This window comes from Takifugu rubripes, chromosome 4, assembly GCF_901000725.2.
Source record: "Takifugu rubripes chromosome 4, fTakRub1.2, whole genome shotgun sequence".
Lineage (NCBI taxonomy): Eukaryota > Metazoa > Chordata > Actinopteri > Tetraodontiformes > Tetraodontidae > Takifugu > Takifugu rubripes.
Window position 1 is genome coordinate 15,561,505 of NC_042288.1, and position 22,482 is coordinate 15,583,986.

The window sequence follows — 22,482 nt, forward strand, 5'->3', positions numbered from 1 at the left end:
AAAGGGGCTGGTGCAGGCGGACAGGGCTCCGGGGGCCTTGCCCACCGGTAATCTGGTTGCACAGATGTTTTGAATGCCAGCGCAGGCCGGTTCTGCTGAGGCGAGGGGGCAGTTGGGAGCGACAGGGAAGGTTGGAAACACGCATTCTTTCCACCTTGTCAGGGGCGCAGCCTGGCGTCTCAGGCCAGACGCGCAGACACGGGACAAGTCTGGTGAATCAAGAGCAGTTTAGTGTCTGTTGGCAAGGACCTCGCGAGACGTTCCAAAAGACAGACACGCACGCACACGGCAGGTTAATTAAGACATCTGCCAACACGTAAAGCGCATAAAAGAGGCTCCATTGCCATCACACTTGGGCTTAATTTGATTTTTCATATGAGAAACACATTTCTCATATTCTGAGGCGCTGCTGCCACATTTCAGCAGGTAAGCTTGAGTAACAACCAGGTGATCTGACCTCTGGAGCCCAGCCTCCTGCTGTGTCTCCTCTCACATCTTCCTGAAGCCTGACAATATTTCTGCCCATGTTTTTCATCAAAAGGGCAGCATATTGCATATTTTAAATCCATCTTGTAAAATGCCATCACAACCTTTTTATGGGGATAGAGCGCAAACACATTCCCGTCCCGAGGCCAAACAAGTGTTGACTAGACCCGATCCGACACGTGAAAACACATTTATCATCCATCCATAATCCTTCCTGTGTTAATCAAATGATTACCCCATACCAAGAGAATTTGGAGTTCATTGCTAATTGCTAGGTTAGGTTTCTGTTGGCTCAGGTGCAGCATACCCGGCGTGCTTCCCTCTGCCGCTCTTCCACAGTCTGAGAGAAACAGAACAGCAGGTCTTTAATACATCAACAATTAAGTCGTTAAGGCTCGGTGAATATGAGCAGTCTCGCCACAAAACAAGCCATAACACCTTTTTTTATTTGGAGCGAGGGTGCTTTTGTTTGGACAGCGTGTCAGGGGAGCAGGGCTGGATGATCTATGACTTACAGGAAGGCTGTTATCTCCTGGGTAAATAAGAAACCGCGTTCCACTGACGACATTTCTATCGAAACGGTTCGGTTAAGAACATAATAAAGATGTCGACGAGCTCCACGAGCGCTAATCATGTATCAAGAACACAGCCCCCTTGGGTATTTAGAGAATTAACAAACCTTCTGTCAACAGTGCGCTCTTGGGGTTTCATTTGAGCATCAAATTCAATAAAATCAGCAGATAGAACAAGAAAAATTCACTCTGGCATCGCAAAACACTTCTTATGAACGGTCTTTTATTTATTTATAAGAAGCAAAAAAGCTTCTGCTAAAGTTTTGTCTAAATATAGACGCAAAAGACTTCATGATTGTGTGAAAAAAAATCTCCTTTGTAGCAAAAATATTCAAGCTGGCATCTTACGCAATTGCTGGGAAACTGAGTCAAAGGTGGACGAGATTTAATACGAAATAAAAAGTTGTAGATGGTTTTACACCATGCATGTTGAGTTTTAGAGTAATCCAGCAATTCCTCTGGAGTCATGTCATGTGTTATAGCAAATAAAAGTTTCAGTTGGGTTTTTTTCTTCTTTAAAAGGAGCACAAATGAGAGTGTCGTAAAGACTGTCTTCCAAACATATAAAGTATGGCAGCTGCCCCTGGTGTGTGTGGAGACGGCTCCGCTGCCCCGCTCTCCTCTGCAGCGTGGACGCCTCGGACCTTCGGCTGTGAACCGCAGGTGTGAGGGGTCCCATCAGGAGTCCGTCTCCTCTGAGAGACTGGCCCGGGACAGGTCGTGTTTCCGCCGTGAGAACTTCAGGCACAGATTGTCTCCCACCTCGTTCAGATGGTGAAGCACCTGAGGACAAAGATAATGAGTCTGACTGTGGAAATGGTCAAGAAAAAGCAAAACCTGGTCTCTGCGTGTGTATCTACTCGACTGTCCTAACACACACGGAAGGTTCCAAGTACTTTGTAAAAGCAGCTTATGATGATCTAAATTTACATTATTAAAAGAAGAAAAGAAACACTCAGCCATTATCAACAACTCCTGAAAAGTTCATTCAAATCAGTTCATAACTTTTGAGTTATTTTGCAAACGGAGATTCAGAAAGAAAGAAACAAATGCTGGTTGTCACCTAACCAAGTTGTGAAAGTGTAATACCTAACCCTCACCAGTGGGGGCGCCAATGTAAGGAAAACGCCCCCCTGTGTATTATCAGATATCTGAAACAAACTGTTTGTGTGTGTGGTGGTGGGGGGGGGGGGGGGGGGGGCGTGCACACCTGGTCCAACATGGCTCTGGTGTGTCCTGCAGACAGACAGAAGCGAGCCCGGGCCTCTGTGATCGGCGTGGCTGGAAAGCCGACCACCACCACACCGATTTTCCGTTCCAGCATTTCCCTGGCAAACGCTCTGATCAGTGAGGGAGGAAAAACAAACAGACGAAACTTTCACGTTGATGCACCGATGAGAGACAATCATCCAGTGTTAAGAAAAGACTCTTTCAGAAAAGATAAAACACTAAAACGCAACATCTCCCACATTACGTCGACACCTCTCCCACCCTCCGCCATGTCGTCTCCTCTGAATGTCTCCGATTCTCTGTATACATTATTTACGTCTAAAGAAGCCGCGTGTACTCACACCACTTTCCCCGGCATGTACAGCAGGATGGGAACCACAGGCGAGTGATCATTGCCGTAAATGATGAAGCCCATCTCCTTCAGCCGGGCCCTGAAGTACCTGGTGTTTTCTGCCAGCTGGCGGATCCTTCGAATACCTCCAGAAAAGCAAGAACACCACACGTACGCGTTAGACGACCACCTCGCTGACCATTCCCGTTGTCCACTCACGGAGGGACGAGGAACTGGAGGAGCTCTCGAGGCTCTCTGGAGTTCCGCTCCTCCGTCTGGGCCGTAGCAGCCGCGCGCTCTCAACCTGCTCGGCTGCAGCTCAGCTGCGGCAGCAGATGGTTTGCTGGAGTTTTGGCGCCCGCGACGACGCCTTACTCAAACCAGGCTTTGCAAATTTGCAGACACGGAATTTATACATCAAATGAGTGACTGTTGATGGAAACTGGGGCATAGCTGGAATAATTCTTTGGGCTCAACAGATGTCATGGAGATGTGTTAATAACCGACAGAACCTGATCTGAGCATCACTATAAGAAAGCTCTCCCCCAGAGGTTGGGGGGGGGGGGCTCATAACAACAGTCAGATACCCGCAGGCATCAGAGGACAGGAGCGAGTGCAGAGATCACATGATTGATGTAAAACTGTAGCCAAGGTAGCTGAAAGCATGAATAAGAGTGACTTTCGTCGGGGTTGGGTTGCGTTGGTGAGGACTGTTGTGTCGAACGCCGCGTGCTTCCCCCTCCATGCAGGTCAAGGCCGACTTCTTTCCACAACAACAACCGGTTGACGAGGCTACGTCAGACGCGAGGCATGCCTGGTTCAGGGCCATATGGGGAAGTTACTCATCTCTGCCTGAACACTACTGCACCTCCGCAGCCAGGCGCCCGGCTTTAGTCCTCGGGGGCATTAAACCATTCCGACAACGCCGCGCAGACGTGTCGCACAGTCTGGAGCGCTGCCGTTCTGTCCTCGCCGTTCTGGCTTTATTGGCCGCGCTGCGACGACATCCAGGGCTGCCTGTTTGATTTGTCATGCGCGCTGGGGCTGTAACCCAGGATACGACTGCGATAATTCAACGCGAGTCGCTCCGGCGCTGTTGCAACAGTGACTAGTTCCCTGCCCTGGTGTCTGAAGGCATTAAAGCAGAGAGCTCTCAGAGATGCCGCGGCCCTCACTGCACACATATGAAAATGATTTCCTCTACGTTGGGGTCACGTGTGCACGGGGACTGCATGTCCTCCTCCTCTCCACCGCCGCAGACCCCTGTAATTGCTACCACATTCTCTCCCTGAGCAGCTGTTTGTCTTTCCCCGCAGGTCTGGACTTCCTCCTAACGCTAACATTGGTTCTGTCCTCTGGATCGGGTTTGCTATTGTTTCTATAGAAACTGTACAAAAGGTGTGAAGATTATTATTATTTTTTTTTATGTAATCCAAACAGAATGTTTGGTTGTGCAGAGAACGTCGGGTCAGGACGAGTGTGCCGATCACAAGAGGTGCAAATTCACCCTCTGCGCTCCCATCTTTTCCCATGATGCACTTCATGGCGCGGAGGATCTGCTCGGTGACAGGCGGGGACAGGGCCGTGGCGTACACGGCGCTGTGAGAACACGTGCGTAGGTAGTCCACCAACTCCTGCAACACAGCATCAAATCATCAGACCTCTTGTCTTATCACTTGTTATTGCAGTTAGCATTAGCAAGTTAGCATACATTTATTAATTATTGTTTCAGGTGTCTGTGTGTGATACTTATTAAATGTGTGGAATCGAGACAGTTTTGACAAATATTGTTAACAAAGAAATAGTAAATTAATTTCAAAATAACAGCAGAGTATATTGTGTATGAACTCCATAATAGAGGTTGATGAGTCCATTTATAAACTATTTTTATATGATAACTGTTGTTAAAATAGATTTGGGACAATTGTGGAAAAAAAATAAATATCAAGAAAAAAATTCCTCAGGTTTTCAGACAACAAGACGGGAATAAAGGTAACACTTTTCCCCTGATGCCATAAATATCCTCCATATTTTTTTTTAAAAAAAAAGAACTTTACAGTAATTGAGTCAGAGCAGCAGACAGACCTCACGTCTCCTAATAAATAAGTGCGACGAGTTTTTCTGAGCAAAAATGTAACCTGCTGATTTAATGTCCCAACTAGAGCCAGCTCAGGTATAATCAAGCTTGTTAGTCTGTCCTGGATCAGAATCAATGTCTCAGCTCAGATTCCTCTTCTGCACTCTGGGAGAACCTGGAATCTAATTTAAGGAAGAATGAATTCTAAAATAAGCAGGAATGAAGACAGTCGTGCTCCCGTCAGCAGGAGATTCATTCCGTAGTTTCAGGAAAAGATATGGGATTTCAGGAAACCGATTCAGTCCCTCAGGAGCACACACATGTGTGTGAGAGAGAGAGAGAGAGAGAGAGAGAGAGAGAGAGAGAGAGAGAGAGAGAGAGAGAGAGAGAGAGAGAGAGAGAGAGAGAGAGAGAGAGAGAGAGAGAGAGAGAGAGAGAGAGAGATAGATCTAGAGGGTTTCTCTGGGATGGTGCTGCTGCTGCTGCTCAGTGGCTTTTTAGTGGCCATCACTACAGACTATCAGATACTCTCTGGCCACTGTTTCTGCCCAGAGCCATCTGTGCACTCCAGGCAGTGACACACACACACACACACACACACACACACACACACACACACACACACACACACACACACACACACACACACACACACACACTTTAGGGGGAAGGCATTTTGGGGGAAATGCACAAACGCAGGATAAGAACCTTGAAGCAGACAGACATCTGTTTTCGTTCAGGGGGATTTTCGACGCTTTACGGCCCCGCAGGATTTCGGTGCGACCAAGATAAACCAGTTAAGAGAACACGTCCGAAATCCATCTCACGTTTGCGGCGCGGACTGACAGCTCAGAGTGTTTTCTTAGCCGCACCTCGGCCACAACTCTAACGTGGTGAGTGGCTTCCAGAATGCCACAGAGCAGGAGCAGAGCCAGAGCAGCACGTGCACGTGCATGTGCACGCAGGGCTCCGACAGATGTGTTCAATAACCTCATTTCCGTCTAGGTTTGGAGCAGAAGGTTAACGAACGACGCCTCCCTTAAGCAGGCTGGAAGTGAATTACAAGGAGCTGCGACTGTATTTATCGGGATATTTATTTTGGGTGCTGGTTTAAGCGGCCACAACACGAATGTTTCCAAAACACGTCTGTAGCGCGGTTTTCTGGTGGGGCCAAACACACTTAATGCACAATGGTCTCCGGCCTTCCGCTCTCCCTTCCTGTCTGATTCATGCAGCAGTTTACTACAGGCAGCTGTCACACCGGCGCTCATACTTCAAACATGAACGCGCTTGTTAAAGTCATCCTGTCAGATCTGGCGCGCAGTTCCTGCGCCCGCCACAAGAAGGGGCTGGCCCTCCGCCAGCCTCACCTTCTTATTAGGGGAGCGCAGGGCTGCACCAGCGTCAGGGTCCCAATGAATACCTAATTCAAGCAATATGGCCGTTTCCGCCGTTGCTTTCTAATCAACTCCTGCAAAAGTGTTGCGGTTATGTACTAAAGTGTACTTTTTAATGGAGTTATAAAAAAAAAAGAAGAAGGAATTGTAAAGGACCGCCTGGAGAACATTTGTTGGACACATGAGAGTTACGACATAGGTGGGGGTGATGGAGCGTGACTCCCACACATCAGCCTTTCTGTAGCTTTTGATAACGCGATGTCGGTTTTACTTTTGGAGCTAAATGAGTTAAGGCTGTTCCACGGTTGCCTTTTTTTACTATAAACAGTGTCAGGGAAGAAAGCGCCGTGCCTGTTAGCACGAGCTGCTTCGCTTCAGCTCGCACATCTGCATATGAGCTAATTCCCAATCACCGTTTACAGTGCCCTTCAGTATAGCCGCCCCTATTTTTATCTACTCGGCTCTGGTGGCGTTCCGATGCAACAGATCAAGAAGGTCAGGCAGATATTTCCCCTCCACACATCCCAACATCCCACAGTTACCAGTGATCACAGTTATCAGTGCAGCTGGTGGACATTTAAGCAGCAAAACCTTCGTATTGAGGGATACAGAAGTCTGTTTGGCTTTAAATCCCACTGATCCTGTCAGGATGTCACCAGATTTAGTAAATAAATAACGTTTATGTCATTCTCCCTCTGGAAATACCCATAAACCCACATCATGTGTTACCATGGCAAAGACAGATTCGTGCTATCCCTGCTGATTCCCATAAAGCTACAACACAGAGAGCTTCTACTGTAATCAACAATCCAGTTCCTATGGAGGTAACTAACTAATAAAAAGGAAAACTAATTTATGGAAATGAACAGATTGTGCTGGATTCCTATAAATTCCTCCTGGTTGAGGGGTGACACGTCTCCACTTTACTCTTTATTCTACAAGATTGAACCTGACCTAAAACCCAGATTAAAGGCCCAGCATCATAATCTGTGGAGGATCAGGACCTTCAGCCTCCCTGTGAAGACATTCATCTAAAGTGGAGCTTTCACTTGTGATTTTTCAACTCATTATGGGATTAAAAACATTGGAACGTTTATATTTTAGAGGCCAAATGAGGACCATTTGGCCTAACTTTGGTCATGTTTATTGGCGTTCTACGACAGCTGAGTTATACAAACCTTTCTCCCTGCGATATAGCCTCCAGCCGCCCCAAAGCTCTTTGTAAACGTGCCCATCATCACATCCACATCCGCTGGATTCACACCAGTCAGCTCAGTCACGCCCCTGCCCGACGGTCCGACCGCTCCGATACTGTGGGCCTCATCCAGGTACAGGTAGGCTCTGTACTTTTTCTTCAGGGCGACGATCTCGGCGAGTCTCACCACAGAGCCCTCCATGCTGACAGAGAAGATGGAAAAGAACCCAGCTACTTTTAGTTCAATTAAAAACCAGCGCTCTCAGTAAAGTTGGAAGGCTCCGTAGTCTTGCGTAATGCATATTATGCACGGAATTTGCATTCTGTTCTTTAAGTTTAGCCTCTCCCAACTCCTTGTCCCCTCTGATCCAGCCTTTGGAGGCTGTTACATAACAACACGAGTGTGTGGTAGAGCAACTCCAGACCTGCTCTCTCCCACATCACAGAAGAAAGAGGTGAACTGAGAGAGTGCAGCCATGGATGCAGCTGAAGCTCTGCGTGGCCTTCAGAAAACTGTAAATACACAGCGAGTGGCGGTCATTTAGAGGGTTCTACTATCTTTATTATTATTATTATTATAAAACCAGTGCTGCAGGTTATTACTAGAGAATGAAAATTCCCTTTAAGCTCTTAACAGTGTAGGAATGAAGAGAAGAGAGAAGAGAGAAGAGAATGGCTGTGATAAACATTTTGTGCCGGGTACGTAGCCAAGTCAATCTCCCGACTCCATTTGGACTTCATTTGGAGCTAATGAGCAGATGGAGAGGGTCAGAGAGACTCAGGAAAGCTCAGTGCTGGGAAGGACACACAATAACCTTATCCTCTCCCATAATCAAACAACACACACACACACACACACACACACACACACACACACACACACACTATTATTCAAGGTTATAGAGGGAAGTAATTGAAAAAGAGGCAAAAGAGAACCTGCTAAACACAGGCAGAGAGAAGCACTTCTCAGGTTACAAATGAGGAATTCCTGGTGGACTGTTTGGAAACCAGGAATGATGCCTCAACTCAACAGAGCCCAACACATGTTGACGATGTTAACGATGAACCGCACGGTGGCTCAACAGCAGCTGACCTGTAGATGCCTTCCACCATGATGAGGATCTTCTTCCAGGGCCTGTGTGTCCGTGGCTGCCCCGAGCACACCGCTTCTCTTAGCATCTTCTCAAGACTGTGCATGTCTGACACACACAAACACACACATACACACACACACACACACAGAAAATACAAAGAACTAGTCACAAACAGGTTGTGATGAAGCTTTCTTCCCCTTTAAATGCTGAAATGAAGACAGTAAAGAAAAGAAGATGGAATAGGGAAGTCATTTCCGCAGTTAACACGATCCAACTTACACCACATACACAGTGGAAATACCCGTGTGCACCGAAGCTAATAAACACCTCCTGCTTCCTGTAAGGCCTGCAAGTTAAGCTCAGCACGGCGATGCAGAAACCATCCTCAGAGTAATCTAAACGTCTGTCTGAAATTATGATTTTTAATTTTGGCTTGAGAACATTTTCGTCTGGGGAAATTCAGAGACGAGGACGCAGTCAGCTGAACCTCTCCGACGCACCAGCAGGTGGCGGTATCTGACAAGGTTAAACTCTGACTACAGTCCGCACAATTTGAAGATGATGAGGCAGTTAATCAGCTTGAGCTAATCATCTGCCATATGTGATCAATACTGCAGAGCAGCAGGTTGACCTCCAGGCCAGCAGACGTTGTTGTGATGATGTAACTTCCTGGTGCAGAGTGCACCTAAAGCCATCTGCCTAAACAGACAGGAAGGAGCAGCCTACACTGATTTGGTGCGTGCACAAACAGAAATAAAAGGAAAGGTAATAGTCCAGTTAAATATGCAGCACCTGTGCAGCATATTTGCTTTAACATTAACACACACGGGTTGAAAGAATGGCACCGTTCTCATAACAGTGAGTGCGTCAACAGAAAACTGGACAATCCTGTTTGTCCCCCGTCCAGCAAGGAAAATGTTTCCGTTGCAAACATGTTACAGAGACTTTTACGAGGGCCGAAAGGATCCGTCTCACACAGGGTGCACCTGTGTCACACTTCCCTTCATGTCAGGTGATGCAGACAAGCATCAAGTTTGTATTGATCAAAAACCGGCGCGAGTGTGTGGCGCTGGTGCACAGACCCGTTGAGGTCAGCTGCTCAGGTGCCCGGGGCTTTCTGCCTTCAGACAGGCCTCTGGGGTCTGCTCGGAGGAACCATAACTGACTCTGCTTGTACCTGTCAGCTTGTATTTGCTGCCACAGGAGCTGCTCATTTCATCCCTGAACGAACGTGTCCAGCGCGCCGCATGCCTGTGGCATCATTTATTCTTAATTAAGCTTTGTTCCCCTCCATCAGCAAGACAGAATTGGTCATTTTTAGCAATCAAAGCAAATGTTGAAATCATTTTATTTTTTGCTGCTCTGTTGCTGATACAACAGTTTAGAGTCGTGACTCTAAACTGAACCCTTTCCGCTAAATCTAGTGCGTTAAACCGGGAATGCTAAGTAGGCTTCCACATGAAAAAAGAGTAAATGCAATAAAAATGGGTACAGTCGCTTTACCGTCCAATAATCTGCAGCAACATAACGTTCACTCGCCCTTGTTTGATGGTAGGCAGCAGGCGCATGGGCCTGTGCTCAGAGGGAGGAACCAGACTTACTGTTGTGTTTGAACACCCGGATCGTCGCTCCCGACAGCCGGGCTCCCAGAATCAGAGACGTGTGATTGAGCTCATCACTCAATATCAAACAGCCCTGGAAGTCAGGAGAGAAGAAGTGACATTCCTAAAACTCCTCTGACAACCTCAAAGAACATTTGGATTAGAAAGTGGTTGATTACAGTAAGGGGTGATTTGATGTGTTTATTGCAGTTTCACGTTTCTATTGACACTAAACCTTTGAGAGATGCTGGATTTGATGCATTTTGACATGTTTTGTCACCTCACCCATCACTATTACTTCAGTGTGCTGCTGCTCTGCATGTGCAGGAGCGATTTTTCAACAGAGAAAATTTGCATGTGTTCTGCTCTTCGCATTCTATACAAATCAGTTTGCAAAAGAATTATACATTAGCATATTTAATAGAGCAGCTCTGAGCATTTGAATGCATTTGTCTGGTGTTTGGGTCGGAGGTCCTGCTGGTTTGGGGTTGGTCCTTCCTCTGTAGCATAGACATGGGAGGTCAAACCCCCCTCCAGTCACTACAGGGAAACTGTGGCCGACCCCCCCTCATCATCTAAACAATCAACCTCCTCTTCCTGCTGTCCAGTCCAATCACAGATAGTCATGCTGTGTGTTGCCCCTGGAAACCCGCGGCCACCACGCCAGCATGCCGACAGGCGGGTGTTATGGTTAACGACCCCCTTGAGCAGCGCTCTTAACAAAACCTGCCCGTCTGAGTCTGAGTCTGTGACAGCTGACACTCGTCCTCCTGGCTATTGTAACATCAAATTATAAGTTTAATTAATTGGGGCGATTTGGGATTTGCCCAAGCTGAGTTAAGAAGATGCTGTTCATTAATTCAGGCCATATGTATGAGGTACAAAAGCTACGGCTAATTACATTCATTTCTGCTGTGCTGCTCACCTCCAAGCAAGGCAAGATTTTGTGTTGAGCTTTACAGCCTAGAATCACCAACCTTGCCAACGAGTGCTGGAATGTTCATTGAGTTGGTGGCAAAACCCATCCCAAAGGTCATGGAGGACTCGACCCCAAGGAACCTGGCCACCAGTTCTTCCAGCTCTTCGTGTATGCTCAGGTTACCTGCCAGGACAGGGATCACACGATGGCATTTTCAGGTGATTTCTTTTGATCTGCATGACAGCACTGTCCTATGCAACAGGAAAATATATATGTATATATATTTTTTGCAGATACACTGGACACTAATAATGGGAGTCATAATCAATAAAAACCAGCAGCTGCTGAGTGGAGCCTTTAAAACGTTCAAACGGACTCAATGTTTCAGGAAGACCTGGAAAATGGGTATTGACTGGTGTGTATAAAACCATAACGTGGCAAGGCAGCTCAGTCTTTATGGTGATTCCCATTCAGCGCTCTCCATCAGGCCTTGTGGGAATCGATTCCTATATTCCCCCACCACTCAGAGTCCAGGCCCCTGCTGGCGTGTTCAGACAGCATCCGAGTTTGTTCACTACATACAACATTTTGTTGGATTTCCATAGAGACGCCCTGCTTCCTTATTGATAGCTAACCTCTTAACACAGCTGTACATCTGGACAGTCCAGACTGGGTAAAGCAATTACTGGTTTCCTCTCATGTTGAGCCACAGACATGAAATTTACTGCCAAAATAAACCGCCAAAATGATCATTTATGACCAGGCTAGCCTCTGTGGTCCTGATACAGGAAGAACCTTTGGAATATACTTGACTTTAGGAATAAAGGTTCCTGACTGGGGGAGCCTAAGGTGCTTCAACTGATCTTCAGGTTGTGGTCTCCGCTGGGTTTGAGCTGCACCTCTGACAGCTGACATCAACAATTTACCAAAGGGACCAAGAGAGTCTGTCTGTGGAGAGAGGAGGGGACATGACTCTCAAATCATGTCTGGAAGCTCCACTCTTCATCTGTTTAACAGCAAACACCTGGCTGAAGCATTCCTACACCCTCGACCAGGAAGAGTTAATCGCTCGTTTACGACTTAATTCTAGGAACAGTCACGTTACTCTGCACTGTTGTACGCATTACAATAAAATAGGCTATCTAAGATAATATACGTTAATGATTCGAGGAAGCCCGGAGCAGTGACCAGTGCAGCGCTCCAAATATCAGGTAACCGTTGGGGGCGGGAGTGTCGCTGCCGCTGTGGTTCTTAATAACTGATCCTTAATGAGGTCGCATGTAGAACAGGCTCGTTATGCCTAAACTCTCCTGGTGGTTGAGCTGAAACATAGATCACAAAGGAAGGAACGGTCCCTTTTTGAGAGAGAAATAAACACATGAATAAATCACATGACTGAATAATGAATGACACGCAGTCGGGGAGTGGTGTGTGTGCACGAGTGGCTCGTCGGTGCACTCTTGACGCGTATGTGTGACTAATCACACGTCCTTTAATTCCTTTGCTCTGCTCAATTCTTTATGGCGTGGGTGATGCAGACAGCAAATTCACCCACCTGTTCCCTGAACGTGAGCTCAACAGACAAACGTGTCAGAAGCTAAATATCATTGAAGAGAGAAGAGGAGCCACTTTCCTCACGAGAGGCTTCACCATGTTTGAAACTCTTAGAAGATAGACTAAAAAAAACATAGTTCCAGTTCAGCATTAGGAATTAACCTGCTAAATTAACCTGCTTCGACATATTCATCATCTCTCCGTCCTTTTTAAATTATTTTTTACATTTATTGCTTAAGTTTGGAAGATTCTGAGGAGGAGTCCGCTGATCTAATTTTCTGCCCATTGTTGCTTCAACATTCCATGAACACTAATTCCCACGACGTTGCTCACAATGTTTCATAATGTCTCATTCCACTGCTGTACAGTCTGACTTCCTGTCCTCCTCAGTGTGGAACCGTATGTAATGATCTCTGCTTATGCACCAAATGGTACATAATTCAGCAAAGTGTGAATAATTCATTTAACACAGCAGCCAGTGGAAGATAATTGAAGATGTGGGCAGTGTAAGATAATAAACGATAGCAGAGGATGAGGAAGGAGATGAGTTTTCCATTGCTCCCCAACACAACAAGGCCTTTTCACACGTGCACTCTGGTCGTGTGTGTCAGGAGCAGCTCACACCTGTGAGCAGAAGGGCCAATCTGACGGTCACCTGTAACGCGTGGAAGCATCAGTTGTGGGGGTTTCGATGACTCGGCAGAAAAAGAAAAAGTGTTTTTCTACAATGACGACAAGATCTCTTCCAACGTGGAGAGATCAGAGAGCTGATGCCAGAACCGTCCAACAGACCCGGGGGACCGCCAGGCTTCTGGTCGCCCGTGTGAACACCGTGTGTTTGCATCACCCCGTCGGCTGCTTCTGCCTCCTTCCTTTCTGATGTGGAGTCTTTCCTCTTCTTGGCTACATGTGTGAACAGACAGATGTGGAGAAGCTCCAGAGATTCTCTTGGGTGCATGTGTGCAGGGGTTTCACCCTGGTTCTCACCAGGGACTTGTAATGGGTGTACGGCACAGCAGAGCAACGGTTGCATGAAGTTTCACAGAAAGTGAAATAGGACAAATTATTTACAAAAATAAGGAAAACAGGAGCGCACGAAGCAGGAACGCACCTATTTCGTGCCTTGTGCTGCAAACCCCCACCCCGTACCGGAGGGTGGTGTCTGCTACGGTCTTCAGGGACTCTGCTTCGTTCTCCGCAAAGCCGAGGTAGTTGTAGGAGCCCATGTTGATGACATTGTGCAATGTCCTCCCAGTGAACCTGCAGGCAGGTGAGCAGTCGCGGTCATTCAGACTATGTGCTTTAATCTTTCAACACAAACACACTGTCAAAATAACACTTGAGTGAGTGCAGTTAAGCTAAAGCTAATTGTTTGAATAGAAACGCCGCGTGCTGGCTAATAGTCCCCCATAATACTGTACCGTGTGGGATGGATCCACGGGCACGTCAGAGTGTAAAAGCTCAGGGTGTCAATGTGTTTTAAGGAAACTGCCTTATTCCTTCAGCTGACCTACTTCCTTTGCTGCTCAGGTACAGAAAGCATCTGCATATTTACCTATTCACTGCACGTTAGCGCACGAGACAGGCTGACTTCCCCTTTCTCTTCTCTTTCCATTATGCACCAAACCTCTTTAAAATAACATGTAATCCACGCCCACCCCCTCTCTCCCAATTTATCCTGTCGTATCCCCTCCCTGTGGCTCTCCTCATATTCCTATTAATAAAATATTTCCGGTGCAGTTCAGCAACGTCTCAACTATTTAAACAAAAAGAAATAAATAAATCAGGGCTGACATGACGCTGAAGGCGTGTGTGTGTTACTTTAGATTCCACTTCTTGGTTCATAGGAAAGGGCTTCATTTCGGATTGTTCTTAATTCCCTATGTACAACGTGTCGTTTCATATATTAGGGTGATATTATATTTCATAGAGCTTCAAACAGCCCAGTAACTGTAGCATGGATGGATTGTGGATGTAAACGTACAGGTAGATGATGGGACATACCTAAAAGTCCAGTTGTAGTCGTCAGACACTCGCTCCATCAGGTCGAACACGGGCCCTGGCAGGCTGCAGACCGGACGGTTCCAGTTGTCCCGAACCCTCATGTACAGGTTCCGGGTGTAGAAGTTCTCAAAGTCTTGATAAAGTGGTACGAAATCCTGAAGCAGATGGTTCAAAAGGTGCAGGTGCGCACCATCGCACCGTTACCGTGGCAACACAGAAACAAGATGAATGAATTTATTGCGTAACATTTAAACGCTCTGAACCAGCGGCTCTGCTGCTGGAGCTGACCCTCCTCTTCTGCTCAAACCCTCAGCCAACATGTCTTTAACATCTAACGAACCACCAGCAACTTTGACGTTCACTTTCTTTTTTGAAAAAAAGGAACAAATCAGATCCGCACGACAGCGACACTTTATCCAAATCTAAAGTGCAGCGGCAAAGAAAGAACTTCCTTAGAGATTTAATTAGGTCTAAAGCAGATATTCTCTGAGGCGTCCTGTCTTACCCATGGCAACGTGACAGTGCTGGGGAACGCGACAGAAGCAGTCGGGCCGAGAGCGAAAGAGCAGAAACTGAAATAATTAGGAGGAAACAAAATGTGTTGACACCTTAGGCGTGCTCTTTTCTTTATTACCACTCTGCTAACACGAGCAAGTGGGACCAAGTGTGCGCATGTGCGTTCAAAAAAAGCAACAGTTGTGAGGATTAAACACTGGACCTGCCTTCTGTTCCTCTCTTTCCTGAGCAAGGTGGCACTTCTCCAGGCCAACGGCTCGGAGGAAGTCTCTGAAGTAGCCGAACAGAGTGACGATGCCGAAGCCCAGGTACGTCATCACGGCCACGTACATGGGCGCCTGCTCAAGGACCTCCTGCTTGCACCCCGGGACATTTCTCTGTTGAAGGAGAGACCCACATAAGCTGTGGCACATGGCAGCCAACAAGAGGGAACGATGCCGTTTGAGTGAACGTGGCTTAGTCTCAGAAAAGGGATGTGGTTAGTGCATCGGTTGGCCCAAATAGGGAGGAGGCAGACAGCACAAGTGTGCACCACTACAGCAGGGGAAGGGTAGAGTCTCAGCACAGACGCAGCAGATAACAAGACATTTTTTGTAAGAAACCGTCCATGCAGCAACAGAAACTGATGCTGGATAAACTGGATATGTGATTCATGGAATACGAGCACACAAAAGTGCGCGCCCATGCTAAGTTCCCCTTATCTCCCTGAATCAGGCTGTTTGACGGCGGCAGAGAGAAGCCGACCTTGTTTACCCTGTTAGACGTGTCACAATGTTTGGTTCATTGAAGTTCTCAAGACATGACCAGAAACCACTTCACTGAGGTCAGAAGGGTCTCGACCTTGACCCACATTATTAGAGCTGGTGAATATGGATATCCAGCGGGGGGGGGGGCAGATGTTCAGAAGATAATATAATGAAAAAGGGACAATGACCTCACTTTCAGTTATACAAACACAGCAAATATGTCATTTTAATTTTCAGAGGGATATATTTAATACCATAATGTCAAAATATTTGGGCATTTGACAAGGACGTAAAGGTCACGAGTCCAAGCTATAAACAGTAAAGATGGAGGGACTCGTATCCCGACAATAACTTAACAGTTTTATTACGGCCTTGTCTTTGAAAACTACATAAACGTCCATTTAAACCGCCTGTTAACGTAGTAGACTGGCCAAAGTACCACAATAACAACCATATCAACATGATTCAGAGGCTAAAAGGGTTTGAAGTGTGTATTTACCAGCCGGTCTGCAGATACAACTGATCCACTGGTGGAGAGTATATTAATTTGAATAAATCTCACACAATGACTCATTACAGGAACTAATGGGGCCTAGTTTTCATCACCCATGGTTACCAATGGAAAGGAGCATGTCAGGACACCCAGGCACCTTAAAGCACCAAAGATAACCCAGCACAGTAACGCCTCATCTATTCTGCAGCAGGGCAAAAGAAACCTGTTGGAATTCCAGGGCGGGTCTCCTGTATATTCCTCTTTACACACTTCCTCTTGTGTAAGACCTCAGCCGGCAAAATCTGACAATTACACACGTTTGAAGACTTCTTTTGGATGCGTGACATCACGCATAAGGTGATCTACGGTGCTCCCGATCCATCTATCAGCTGAATGACCTCACTTGATTTCCCTTGAGCTGCGTCACACAGGTGATTCGTCGGTTCTCTTCTGTCATTTATTTTGCTTCAGTTTCGCCCTCTTTTACTTCACTCACTCAAACTTGTAAAGGTGCTACAGTGTGACCGGAAGAGACCCGTGATAGCAACACGTTTTTAAGAAATAAGCGCAGTGTTGGAGTGACACACCTGTGTGCTGCTGAGATTGCCATTCTTGTCGATCTCTCCGTATTTCCGCCCGAGGTGACCCCGCCGGGGTGTCGGGCTGCCGTTGGCCGAGGCTTTCTCCATGAGCTCGGACACAGCAGCGCCGCTCGCCCCTTTGACAACAACACTAAACGCGCACAGACGCGCACAGACGCGCACTTCCTCCTTCCGCGGCTCCTGCTCAGCCCCTCCTCAGCTGTTGTTGCGTGGTTTTGCGTGGAGGAACACCAAGAAATGACCTATTCTTTTCTTAAAGGTGTTCGTTTTCTTTAAAGTTACTCCACACATGAAACGCTGCAATAAAAGGTACACTTGTTCTGAGGATTAGTTACTGTGTGATCCACCTGTGTGGTGCCGGTTACGCACAATTACTGGACCGCTGAGGTCTGTGACGTACACTTATACCATTTCTACTGCGTTTGTATTGAAGAATCCATACGTTTCTAAAAGCTGCTTCTTTCTCTCACAAGAAATCCCCAAGAAAGGTTGGTTGTGTTTGAAGGTGAACTATAGAATATTAATCCCACCCAGGCAAAACGAGTGTTTTTAGAGTTTCCATGCAGCCCTACATGAACATACCATGAACAGGCGCTCTGAGTATTTAGGGGTCAGTACCTCGATCAAAAGCCCCATGGCAGTGCTCTGAAAGCTCTCCTGCTACCAGCCCGCCATCTCCTACCCCCAAGAAAGCTCTCCCACTGAGCTGCCACTGCCCCCAAAATCTAGAGGTTTATGCTGGCTACTTTCTATCTGTATCTAAGTGCTTCATTATTATTTCAACCTGAAACGGAGACACTCACCAGACCCGTCTACATGGAGACTATTTGCCTCAAGGCTTTGAAAACTGCTCAGCATCTCGCTCAGAATCCACCAGTCCTGTAATCTTTGATATCAAATTGTCTCTTTTTTGAGCCAAACATGCTGCAATTTTAAAAAGTCACCTGACCCACTAATGAGAAAAGGCTGTTTCCTCTTCAGTGTTGCGAAATGCCTTTTCTGAACAGCTTGGAAGCATTTTTAGAAATCCTTGTGCTTCATTCAGGCGTGCGTTCTACACGTAATTCCAATTTGTGCAATTTCAAGGGTGATGGAAACGCACTATGGTGGCTCAAACTCACACTGTGTGCTGTCCTAAAAGTGCAATCTGTAATAAATGCTTAATGCAGCCAGCTGCATTTCATTTGTGGCTGCAGCTTAAAGCAGCAGAGTGTAACAGTGCGGCTCAGTGAGCTAATGATACACTTTACCCCGATGTGGCAATGTTGTGCCACGTCAGTTTAAAAGCAGGAAACTGTGTCTCAGTTAGCAACCACTCTGTCTAGCTGATGATTTACTGAAGAATTGTAAATCAGACCCACGGATCTCGACGTAGGTGAGTCAGAACCACCTTGACAACATTCTCTGTGACAGTCACGTTTGTATCGGCTGCATTGTTTAAATCCTCCCCTCTGTTTTTTTTTTTGGATTATTAGCTAAAGGTCACTGCCTACGCTGTGTTCGCTTGTGCAGTAAATGGAAACACGCACGCCGTTGGGACGGTACATATGATAATGTGAGCTTTTCTTTCCATCCTGACGGCGACCTGTTGCTGCCCCAGACAGCGTTTTCTCCGTGGGAGAGCACAAGAGGACAGACTGAAGCGGTAACTTTGAAGGTCGGGATGCAGCACCTGAGCATAAGGAGCGGAGCGGTCGCTACCAGATGGAGGAGCTGTAATACTGCACGTTTTGCTGCCTGTTTCCTGCCTTTCATCCCCAGGATTTTACCACGACTCATTGGCTGCCACACGAGGTGCGTGACTGTCCTTCCCAGCCATTCACTGCCTGACAGACGACAGCCCCTCATGTCATCCAGCCGTGATTGGAAAACGCGTTTTCTTTCTCACGTGTGTCAGGAGTCCTTAAAAGCAGCGAGAAACACGACGCGTTTGCAAAGCCGGTGTGATGTGTTGGCTGAAAACACGGCGGCCCTGTGGGGTGACGCCCGCCATGCACCATCTCTTTAGCGACGCCCTCCTCACACCAAGTGATGAAGGTTGGTGTCGTCTGATAACCCGTGTCAGGGCCGGGGAATTAGGCTGACATTTATGGGGGGGAGGGGGTTGTCCAGAAGAGTCCAGTCTGCACCCGGCTGTTATAATGGTATCAAAAGAGAATGTGCCCCCCCCCCCCCCACCAAGACTTAAATAGAGCTGTCACAGTGACAGCCTCCCTGCCTTCATTACAGGGTTGCTGTCTACCAAAGGGATCAGCTGTAACCTACATCTGTCAGGCTTTATTAGCTCTGTCTGCATCTGAGAATCACTTTTCATTAAACTGCATTGCAGTTTATCCGCACGTGTTTTCCTCATTTGTGTGATTTGAGCTCTGAGCAACGTCCAGGGGTTTTGATGAAGGAAACCTCGTCTGTTCGGGTGGGGGGGGACTCTTCCCAGGCTCCGTCTCTCCACATTTAAAGCCATTAGAACAAATTTCCCTTCCAAAAGCAATATGTTTTGAAGTAATAAAAGACAGTTCCTACCTTGAATACAAATGAATGATGGAATGGGGTAATCTGCCCCGAGCCCCCAGTGGGGTATCTCCATGGCCACTGCTTTCATGTGAATGTCATTCGAAACTGCACTCTCCTCAAACTAATCCATATTTCATCTGCATGCAAATTTAATAGTTATTCCCCAAATCACAGGGCTGCCTTATTAATTATTCTGTAATGTGCCTCATGCGTGTATTAGAATCATTAAAACAGATTTACCTTACTTATTACAGCTAATTTGGCTGCACAGTTCATTCCAAAAACAGGTTCAGGACCCTTTAGACTCATGGGGTTTTCTCTCCACCTAGCGGCGGGCAGAGGAACATCACCTCAGCATCCGATTCCAGCTTCATTCGGATTTCATACACCTCACCGTTGACCCCATAATTAATAATCACAGGCAGGTAGATGTACAACAGCAGATGGACAGGACTCTTGTGTCCATCTGTGTTTGCATGCTACGGTGCTGACAGTGGGGCCAAACGAGGGTGGCTGTTTATGGATGAACTCATGCCATGCTGTGCTGTTGGAGGCCAGTTGTAACGCAGAGCTATATTTAAACTTCCCCCGGGGTGCCATTAAATCATGTAATTTCTTCATCAGGCTTGACTGACCTCATTTTAATACATCCCATTAGATGGCCTCGTGTAGCGTATGTTGAAGAAAAAAGTAGAATATTGAATTTAGTATTGCTTTGAATGTCTTACATGTTCTGTATGAGACTTTCAAAGAGGTTCTAATCACACAGGGCCAAAAAGTGGAATTATCACAACTTCCCCACATGGATGCAGGAATGCAGAGGAGTGATATTATTCTGCGGCATAGTGGTGTGTCTATTTGTGTCACCGGCTGCCAGGAGAGAGAGTTGAAAGCTCGGCTATGTATAGTTCTGCAGAGCAGTCAGTCCATTCGGGCCAAGATGAAATGGGAAAATCATAAAAGCTTCATGCTAAATGGCTGCATTGTTGTCCCCCCTTTACTTGGATTTAAACACTTATTTTCTGCACGGCAAACACAGCTAAATAAGAACTAGGAGGGTAATTGTTTTCCATTGTTGCTACTGCGAGGGCAGAAATATCTCTTTCTATTATGGATCACAAAATTCAATAGGTGCTGTTAATCTCACCGGGGACTATACGGATGCCTGAAATTAGTCCTTTATGAGTGAAGAAGCCCCGCTGTGTCTGCTCCCACAGCTGCAGTATACCTAACCTTGAGTGGGTGTTCACATCCACAGGGGATGGAAGATTCTCCGGTTCGCTTTAGAAGCCAGTGAGATGGGGAAAGACTCAGAGACAGATATTTTTAGAGTGAGTGGGAGAAGACTGGGGCTCGAAAGGTTAGAGTTCTAAAGCAGCGAGGCACGGCGGAGCCGAGCGAAGATGGCAAAAACTGCGGCTGGAGCCAAGACGAGCAGAATCGGACGGTGCTGCAGACATTACCCGGGGCTACCTGGACCCTGCCGTCATTCAACACCTGCACTCCCTGATTCACATCCTACAGACCACTGTGAAGGACCCACCGTGGGCTTTGACGAAGATGTGGTCTTGCTTTTGTCTCCAGTGTTTATGTGTCCATCTTTGTTTGACTTTTCCACCAGCCAGATTTCAACAAAATCCTCTTTGCTGTACTGACGCCTGAGTTTTTCCCTGGGCAGGTAAGGAATTTATGGGTCTTATGGTTCCGAACCAGAGGAACCCTCCCTCCGAGGCTGCACCAGCAGCTGTAATTACTGTTTCCTATCTACCAGGAATGTCCTGACCAGGCCTACTGAGACCGGTAAATCTCCCCCAATTGTCCGCCCTGATATGTATGCGCCTTCCTGCCTCTCTGAAATGAACTCTTCTCATGGTCGGCTGATGTACGGCGACGTGGGCTGATTTAAACCGGTGGTCTTCCCTCCCACGTCGGGCAGTTCTGAAGCCGTGCCATTCTGAACAAATGTGTCGGGCAGGATGGATGGTGGGGGGCCGTGTTCAGCTGAGGAGAGAGAAAATGTTGTCTTGCAGAGATGGAACGCTGCTGAAAGGGCTCGAGCAGCCGTCCTGTCTGTCCTGCCGCAACAGCAAGAAGGGCTGAAGGGAGCTGCGCTGCCACTCAGGGTCTTAATCAGGATATACGGGTGGAGTTTCAGCTCAGAGAGTCTTTGTTATGTGTCTGTGTTGTGTCCGTGCTTCATCATATGTGCTGTGATTAAGTTGATCCATGGAGGAGGACAGGAAGGCCTTAAAACAGGATCCCTCGACAGAAACGAGACCTTTTCTGTTTCTTAAATAATAAATGTCTATTGAAACAATAATGCACCTATAAAAGAGCCTTTAAACTTCTGCTCAGTGTGTCTGGGGATTCAATTCAACTTTATTTATAAAGCATCTCTTAATCTAGATTTTCTCTCAGTTCACGTGACAGAAATGTCTTCTTTTGGAATCCAAACGCCAAATGACTTTAAAGACGTTACAAGTAGCAGAAAATGAGATGAAACGTAAATTTAAACATGAAAACAAAATGACTGCGCTCCAACAATATGCAACACCAGAGACAAATCTCATTAGATATTCTCATTCATGAAAAAGCTGCGACTGTTTCTGCTCAGAGCTCCTCTGTCATCCAGTCACAACGGCTTTGGCGTGAAAAGGGGGAACCAGACATGAAAAGGGAGACGGATAGCTGAGGGGACTTTTATTTAAGGCTGCTTAGTCAAGCAGCATTATTATGAGAGTATCAGTCCACATTACGACGCACTGCCGTTCCACTCATTTACTGTACAATGTGTTGCCAATCCTCAAATGGGAACATCACAGCTACCCTATTTAAAAGTCACATTCAATATTTGTTATTTTCTCAACTGCAGCTGGAGAAAAACGTTAATAAGCCGCATAAGCCACGCAGAGCTGTGACTCCGTGTCGCTGCGCTGCAGGTTTAAAGCTGGATTATGTGAGAAATACACAGGAGAGGGTGAAGCCCACAGTTCTGAACTCAACTTTAAGTCATTTATTGTATTCCACTTTCATTAATCCTCCCAGTTTAAAGGTCTCAGCTATTTTTGCATGCTCTCACATATGGCAATTAGTCTTTCATTCATTCTCTTTATTCCTAATTAACCGTCAAAATGGTCCAGCTCTTAAGTAA

The 22,482-nt window shown here is 46.7% G+C and overlaps 1 protein-coding gene and 1 long non-coding RNA gene across 3 annotated transcripts; one reads left to right on the plus strand and one right to left on the minus strand.

The window, feature by feature from the left end:
* Positions 1 to 1,260: 1,260 nt before the first annotated feature.
* Positions 1,261 to 17,000, minus strand: sptlc3 (serine palmitoyltransferase, long chain base subunit 3). The gene is made up of 12 exons (XM_003964240.3): positions 16,803 to 17,000; positions 15,183 to 15,353; positions 14,461 to 14,615; positions 13,568 to 13,716; positions 10,961 to 11,085; positions 9,984 to 10,077; positions 8,382 to 8,487; positions 7,272 to 7,491; positions 4,127 to 4,253; positions 2,630 to 2,765; positions 2,269 to 2,398; positions 1,261 to 1,841 (listed from the first exon to the last, which is right to left on the minus strand). The coding sequence occupies exons 1-12, from the start codon at positions 16,902 to 16,904 to the stop codon at positions 1,737 to 1,739; spliced, it is 1,620 nt and encodes a 539-aa protein (XP_003964289.1). The 5' UTR covers positions 16,905 to 17,000; the 3' UTR covers positions 1,261 to 1,736.
* Positions 17,001 to 17,928: 928 nt separating this feature from the next.
* LOC105416394 (uncharacterized) lies at positions 17,929 to 21,679 on the plus strand. 2 transcript variants are annotated; one of them, XR_003888181.1, is made up of 3 exons: positions 17,929 to 18,192; positions 18,293 to 21,009; positions 21,103 to 21,679. It is a non-coding gene; the product is annotated as an uncharacterized lncRNA (long non-coding RNA). The 2 variants fall into 2 exon arrangements; XR_964532.2 differs by having other exon boundaries at positions 17,930 to 18,192; positions 18,418 to 21,009.
* The last annotated feature ends 803 nt before the right edge of the window (positions 21,680 to 22,482 follow it).